The sequence below is a fragment of the Macaca nemestrina genome, chromosome 5 (genome assembly GCF_043159975.1).
Source record: "Macaca nemestrina isolate mMacNem1 chromosome 5, mMacNem.hap1, whole genome shotgun sequence".
In the NCBI taxonomy this organism is placed as follows: domain Eukaryota; kingdom Metazoa; phylum Chordata; class Mammalia; order Primates; family Cercopithecidae; genus Macaca; species Macaca nemestrina.
The window spans coordinates 152,874,059-152,881,667 of record NC_092129.1 but is presented as its reverse complement, the minus strand read 5'-3'; the positions used below and the strand labels follow the sequence as shown (position 1 = coordinate 152,881,667).

Sequence of the window (7,609 nt, the reverse complement as noted above, 5' to 3'; positions counted from 1 at the left end):
AGTGGGGAGTCGGCGCTTGCAAAGATACACTCAAGACTGCAGACAGTCAATCAAGTTTATTTGTGTTCACAGAACATACTGGGCAATCTCGACAGTCGCCCCGTGACAGCCCACCAACCCCCAACCCTCTACCCCGCAGCCTCTCCCTAAAGGCGACTTCAAGAAGATCAAAGGATCTCACGGATCTCATTCCCAATGGTCCGCCGAAGTCTCACACAGTAGACAGACGGAGCTGAGATGCTGGAGGATGCAGTGTCACCTCCTAAACTTACGACCCACCACCAGGCTTCATCCCAGCCGGAACGTCCTCCCCCACCCGAGTCCTCCCCACTTCTTCTCCTACTCTGCCGCAGTTCCAGGTGTCCTGCCTCCACCAGTCCCACAAAGCTCAATAAATACCAAGAGACCTGCATTTACAGCAGGGGGAACATCTCACACCCTTGCATAAGTTAAAATAAATATTACGTACACCCCCTTCATCACCTAGGAGGACGTACATAAATACATATAAATATTAATTAGGAGCAATAAGAAATAAATTAACGACGCTCTAATTCCCACCGGGCTTAGCCCCAGCTTGGCTGTGCCTCGGCCTATGTGCGCCTCAGTCCCGCCTCAAGCACTGGGTGTCGTCTCCGCTGTAGTGTTCTGAGTTCAAGTTGCCTCGAAGTCCCAGTTTGGGATACGCTCTCGCGCACCAGGTACGCCTGGTGTTTCTTTGTGGTTTTTCGGATTCTTTTTGGGGAGTGCGGGGAGTCAAAGTCAGAAGGCGGCTGGGTGTTGCTGGAGGAAAGTGCTGAGGTCCAAAGCGTAGTCCGAGGGCTCCGAAGTCAGATTAAAGGGCTCGAGGACCGGGGGCACAGGGGTGGGCGCCTGGGATGCGGTGCTGGGGGCGTCCTCCGGAGGCAGGGGCGCTGGCACACCCTCTTCAGCTATCAGGATCTGGCAGAAGACGATGGTGAGCAGCAGAAAGAGAAGCCTTTTGGCTGGGTTCGGTTCCTCGACTGGCAGCTGGCGCCGGACCTAAGGGGTGACAAAAAAGGAGACAGGTCATGTCGAGGCCTCTGCGAGTCATTCCCCAGTGACTCCAGGGCAGCACACCCCGCGAATGCCCACTTCGGCGATACTCACCACTCGAGGGTAGAGAACCCTGCGGCTGCGCTTTCGGTGCCCGCGATAGGTGCTGGGGCGCCCGGCGGGGACCGCTGCGGGCTCCGGGAGAGGGTCGAAGGTGAAGATCTCAGGACCGGAGCCCCGCCGGGGTCCCGGGTTGGTGGAGGGGGCCGGGGTCGGGGCCTGCAGGATGGTCATGGTCGGGTGGCAGCTGCGAGAGTGACACATGGTGCCCTGAGCGGAGTGTAAGGCCAAGTGCAGGCCGGCTGCCGGCAGAGTTAATTTATGGGCTCCTGGAAATTGGGCGGGTCCTTCTAACTCCTCCTCCCGCAGCTGGGGAGCGGTTGGCAGCAGCGGTCTGGAAATTCCGACGATTAAACAAAGGGAGTGGGTGGAGACTTGGCGTGCGCAATCCTAGGCGCCCAACTGTACGTTGAGTGTGTGAGTCGCGAGTGGGGGTGGGTGAGATCCCGGGCTGTAGGCACATGTCGGGGCATGTGGCATCTGGAGAGGGGTTCGCGACAGCCTAGGAAATGGTTTAGCCACAGGATCCCTCACAGGCCCCAGCACTAGGGACCCAAGAGGGCTTTTTTTTTTTTTTTTTTTTTTTTTGGAGACGGGGTCGCGTTCTGTCGCCAGGCTGGAATGCAGAGGCGCGATCTCGGCTCACTGCAATCTCTGACTCCCTGGTTCAAGCGATTTTCCTGCCTCAGCCTCCCCAGTAGCTGGGAATACAGGCATGCACCACCATGCCCAGCTAATTTTTGTATTTTTAGTGGAGACGGGGTTTCACCATGTTGACCCGGATGGTCTGGATCTCCTGACCTCGTAATCTGCCTCGCTCCCTCCGTCCTTCTTCTAGTAGTCTCAAGTTGCTATTGTTGCCATCTTTATGTCCATGAGTTCCCAATGTTTGGTTCCCACTTATAAGTGAGGATGTGTGGTATTTGGTTTGCCCGCCTTGGCCTCCCAAAGTGCTGGGATTACAGTCGTGAGCCGCCGCGCCCTGCCAATAGGGCTTTTTATTGGAGATCAGGCCGTCCTGCTACAACACTGACCCAGTTACATGTGCACATTCATGTACTTGTAGGTATCCTTAGAAAATACACTCCCCAAGAAGGAAATCGTTACAGAAATAGTCAAGATTAAGAGAGAAATGAACACAGTAGCACACACAGACACAAACCTGCCTGCCTGAGCACATATGAAGACACACACCGCATACCCATAAAAAAGAATGAAATTATGTGCTTTGCAGCAACATGGATGCAGCTGGAGGCCATTATCCTAAGCGGATTAACTCAGGAACAGAAAATCAAATACCACACATTCTCACTTTAAGTGGGAAACATTGAGAACTCATGGACATAAAGATGGCAACAATAGCAACTTGAGACTACTAGAAGAAGGACGGAGGGAGCAAGGCAAAAGTTGAAAAATTATTGGGTACTATGCTCAGTACCTGGGTACTATGCTCAGTACCCCAAACCTCAGCATCATGCAGTATACTTAGGTAACAAACCTGCACATATACCCCAAAATCTCAAATAAAAGTTGGGGGAGAAAAAAGGACAGAAAGATTAAAAAAGTAATATACAATGGTGGGGCATGGTGGCTCTCGCCTGTAATCCTAGCATTTGGGGAGGCTGAGGTGGGAGGATCACTTGAGCTCAGGAGCCTCGGCAACATAGTGAGACCTTGTCACTATAAAATAATAACAACACACAATTAAATATTATTCAGCCATAAAAAAGAATGAAATCCTGGAAAAAAGGAAAACACATACCACGTGCACATACCAACACACGTACACAGCAAAGGTGCAAAGACTGTATAGGGGCAGTTTAGCAAAACTACTCTCTTAGGAGTGTGCAGAAATATTCAAATAAAGGCTAGTGCAGAGGGCCACAAATACAAAGGCAATAGGTTAGTAGCCATCTAGATTTGCCCCTTGCTGTGAGTCAAACAACCAAATTTATGGGAAGAACATTCTAAATCGTGAGACATATAAATGTTACAGTAATGGTAATTACTCAACTTAAAGTAGATTCACATTTCCATAACTTCCTTACAGACAGCTGCTCATGGACACAGAATTTAACTTTTTATTTATTTATTTATTTTTGAGATAGGATTTGGCTTTGTTGCCCAGGTTAGAGTGCAGTGGCATGATCTCGGCTGACTGAAACCTCTGCCTCTCGGGCTCAAGCTATCCTCCTACCTCAGCCTCCTGATTATATATATATATAATTTTTTGTAGAGCCAGGGTTTTGCCATGTTGCCCAGGCTGGTCTTGAACTCCTGAGCTCAACCAATCTGCCTGCCTCGGCCTCCCAAAGTGCTGGGAGCCACCGCGTAGAATTTAACATCTTTTGAGCATTCACCTATTTCAGGTGCCCTCTGTTGAGGGTACTGCTGTTGAGAATCCTGAGGCTAGTTTCAGTATAAGTGCTGTGTCATGCTGCTCCCCGAGGAAAGCCAGATAAAACTGATACTCCAGCTGTGAGGGCCTTACCCTCCAGCATGAAGAGGGAAACATGGCCAGGAGAGCTCTCTATCTCTCTGTCTCTCTGTTGGTCTCTCTCTCTCTCTCTTTTTTTTTGTTACATTGAGTTTCTGCCTGAAGGAAAGGCAAGCTTTTTTGAAGATCCTAAGAAAGGCCGGGCGTGGTGGCTCACACCTGTAATCCCAACACTTTGGGAGGCCAAGGCGAGTGGATCATTTGAAGTCAGGAGTTCGAGACCAGCCCGGTCAACATAGTGAAACCCTGTCTCTACTAAGAATACAAAAATTAGCCAAGCATGGTGGCGCATGTATGTAATCCCAGCTACTCGGAGGCTGAGGCAGGAGAATCGCTTGAACTCAGGAGGCAGAGGATGCAGTGAGCTGAGATCGTGCCACTGCACTCCAGCCTGGATGACAGGGTGAGACCCTGTCTCAAAAAACAACAAACAAACAAACAAACAAAAACTAAGAAAACTGAAGACTAAGTGTTAAGGGGGACCCAAAAGAGCTAGTGTTCACATCTGTCCAATCAATCAGGGAAGGCTTCATGGAAGAGTGGCACTGGTGGTGATCTTGAACAGTGGGTGAGATATGACAAATTCAGATGTGGAGGATGACTGTAAGAATGGAATTAGCAAAGACTTTGAGCTGGAAAAGTACAGGATGTGTTTGGGGAATCACAAGAAAAACAATCTCAGAGTAAGTTTCCTGTAAGGGAGTAGTGGGATGTAATAATGGCTGGAAAGGAGTGGAATTGGGCAGAGTGGGGAGAGCAGAGCTGCTAGGTCTGGAGCCTGGGTTTCACTCTAGACTGTAGAGCTTGTGGGTTGCTGGATGAGATAAAGGGAAGAAAATTCAAGCAGGTAACTGATTGGGATGAGGAGTGATGCTCTGGATGGGGAGAGACTAAGGCAGGAGACAGGAGGCTATTGGAGGGGCTCAGGTAGATGGTAACAAGAGCCTGAGAAGGTGGCTCTAAGAGACGTTCCTAGCATAAGATAATCAGAATTGGGCAATGAGGTGGATATCATTAGGGGAAGGGAGCATGGGGGAGGGAGGGTTGCCGACAGCAAGAGGATGAAAAGATCTGAGATTACTCCAGAGATTTGAAATACATCTGGCTCAGATCTTTCCACCATCATTTTAAGCCTGGTGCACAAAGTGAATACACATATGATGTCTTCCATTGGAGGCTGTGTCATACACGTCTTTGTGTCCTCCAGAGAACCCAGCATGGTATCTTGTAGGCAGCAGTTGCTCAATAATCTTGTTAAACACCAGGTGAAATGTACAACTGTAGGTGTGCATATAGTATCCCCACCTTGGCTGGGTCACACCAAGCTTCTGAGATGTGGTTACACTCCTCCAAACCACTCATACAAATGTACAACGTCTTTAGAAAAGCTGGGACAATTCTTACACAGACACCAAACAGCAAACACTTTTCCCATTTAGGAAACACTTACACGGATTTTTCAATCAAGAACATGTAGGAACACAAATAAGAGGACAGGCCACAACCGGCTAGAAATAGATACACTACTGCTGTGTGTACAATTCCTGGGCCTACAAGTCACTTTATTTTATACTCGCTACTCTTATCTAAATACACAAGATCCCTTCCACATTACACACTTCTTCCTGGCCTGCATAAAACACACCTCCTCTGTAAACAAAGGCGCATTGCTTTCCCATGCCTGCCTTCACACCTGCCATCATTCTTACATTTACACCCAAGCACAGGGAGCCCACCCCCACCCCCAACATCCTTATTCCAAGGCAACTCGGAACTCGCACGCTACACAATGACCAACATAAACCCATGACTACTTACACATGTGTACAGACCCTCACACTCACGCAGACATAAATTGGGAGTAGGGAGAGCTAGTGATGATGGAAGAAAACGAGTGGGTGGGAGAGAGAACACAGCACCAAAGTTTAAGAATGCATTACTTGTTTATGATGGAAAATTTCTCTAGGGCATTAGGCAGAGGAGGGGAAATGAAGGGGATGCCAGGATCTTGTTTTGCCACTACCTCCCACATCTGGAATCTGGGCCTGCAGTTGGTCTAGTTATCCTCACTGTCCTCCTGGCACAGAGAGACCTTTCTTTGCGGCAACACCAGAACGGGACAAAGAGAAGACCTGAGAACTCGGACTGCTCACCATTCCCAACCAATCCCATTCCCATTCCTGCTACCCTCAGAGCCCCAGGGCTCTGCTCCTGCCCCTTCCTGCCACACAGGAAGCTAGGGAAAGGTTGGGGGTGAATCATTAAGCCAATAAGGGGGTGGGGGAGTGCAGGCTGGGGAATGAGTTAAGGACAGAAAGTGCCGGGGGCTGAGACGAGCAAACTGAACTGGCTCCCACTGCCCTGATCCTGGAGAAGCAGGCCCTTAGCCTCTTCCATTTCCAGCTCTCCTCCTCATTTCCTTCCCATCTTCCCCTAGATCACCATGTTCCTTCATTTCCCTCGTTTGACCTTTACCTTGATCCATCACCACTGCTAACCTCCTTCTCAGCCCCTTGTTTTTCTTCGTGACACATATCACGTTGGGGAATCATTTTATGTATTTACTTTTTGCTGTCGTTTGTCCCACCTACTGGAATATAATCTCCACGAGTGTACAGTGCCACATCTGACCTTTTTCTCATTAGATCTCTGTAGTGTCTCCAGTACTTGGCTGTCACCTAGTAGGAGCTTAATAAATATTCTTAAATCTATCTCCTCTGAGGAGCTAAACCTCATCTCCAGAGAGGTCTGTTTATCTAGCCATGTTCCTTTAGAGGCCCCCATGTTTGCTCTTCAAAGAGGATGTTGGTGGTACTCAGGTGGGGCTCAGGTGATCTGCTGCTGAATCAGGAACAATCGTGCAGTGACGACAGCGACAGCAAAGCCTTGGCCCGCGCCCTTTACAGTCCCTGACACAGGAGTGAGTCGGGCCTGCTGCCCCACCTGGGTACTGCTGCACTGCTGACCACAGGCCCAGAATGGGGGACGGCAGGAATGGGCACTGGCGGAGGCAGAATGGGCAGGGGAAAGGGAGGCAGAGATTTGGAAATGGGAGCATCTGAGAAAGGAAAGCAGGGTGAAGGGACTGTGCCAGGGTCCTGGGGTCAGGGAATGACAAGTGAAAGCTTTTAGCTGCACCTGGTATTCAGTAGATCCTCAATAACTACTTGTTGTCTTGAGATGGGTTTGAGATAGAAAGAAAACATGGAATAGCAGAAAGAACATATTGTAACCTAGTGGTGTTAGAGGAAATTGGGTTTAAGTGCCAGCTCTGCTACTTATTAACTAGGCAATATTGGGCTAGTTACTTAAGGTTGCTGAAAATCTGTTTCCTCAATTGATAAATGGGCAAATTGACCTCTAGGTAACTGCAAAGATTAAGAATATAAATGTACTCCTTCTGGGCACATAGTAGGTGCTTCTTGCATGGAGCAGGGGCATTATTATAATTATGAGAAGAGGGACTGCTTTGGAACAGGGATGGGCAGCAGTGAGCCAACCCAGGAGTAGCGGACTGGAATGAGAAAATAACCTCCAGCTGCTAACATCACCAGGAGACACAAGTTCTCTTTCTCTTTTTATTCCGCCCTCCCTCCCTCTCCATATCAGGCAGATTTTGTGGCTCTTTATTTTCCCCAGAGAAGCAAAGACTTCTGCATTTCTAGTTCCTGTTCAACTAATGCGAGTGATTTTATTTTTTATGTATGTCTTTATTTAATTTTTGAGACAAGGTCTCACTCTCTTACCCAGGCTGGAGTGCAGTGGCATGAACATGGCTCACTGCAACCTCAACCTCCTGGGCTCAAGTGATCCTCCCACCTCAGCCTCTTGAGTAGCTGGGACTCCAGGCACGTGCCACTATGCCCAGCTAATTTTTATTTATTTTGGTAGAGACAGGGACTTGCCATGTTGCCCAGGCAGGTCTCAAAATCCTGGGCTCGAGTGATCCTCCCACCTCAACCTCCCAAAGTGATG

General features: G+C 49.0%; 1 protein-coding gene across 1 annotated transcript; it reads right to left on the bottom strand.

Moving 5' to 3' along the window:
• Nucleotides 1–41: 41 nt before the first annotated feature.
• LOC105498621 (immediate early response 3) lies at nt 42–1,408 on the bottom strand. Its single transcript, XM_011770805.3, has 2 exons — nt 1,132–1,408; nt 42–1,023 (listed from the first exon to the last, which is right to left on the bottom strand). The coding sequence occupies exons 1-2, from the start codon at nt 1,339–1,341 to the stop codon at nt 763–765; spliced, it is 471 nt and encodes a 156-aa protein (XP_011769107.1). The 5' UTR covers nt 1,342–1,408; the 3' UTR covers nt 42–762.
• Between the last annotated feature and the right edge of the window lie 6,201 nt (nt 1,409–7,609).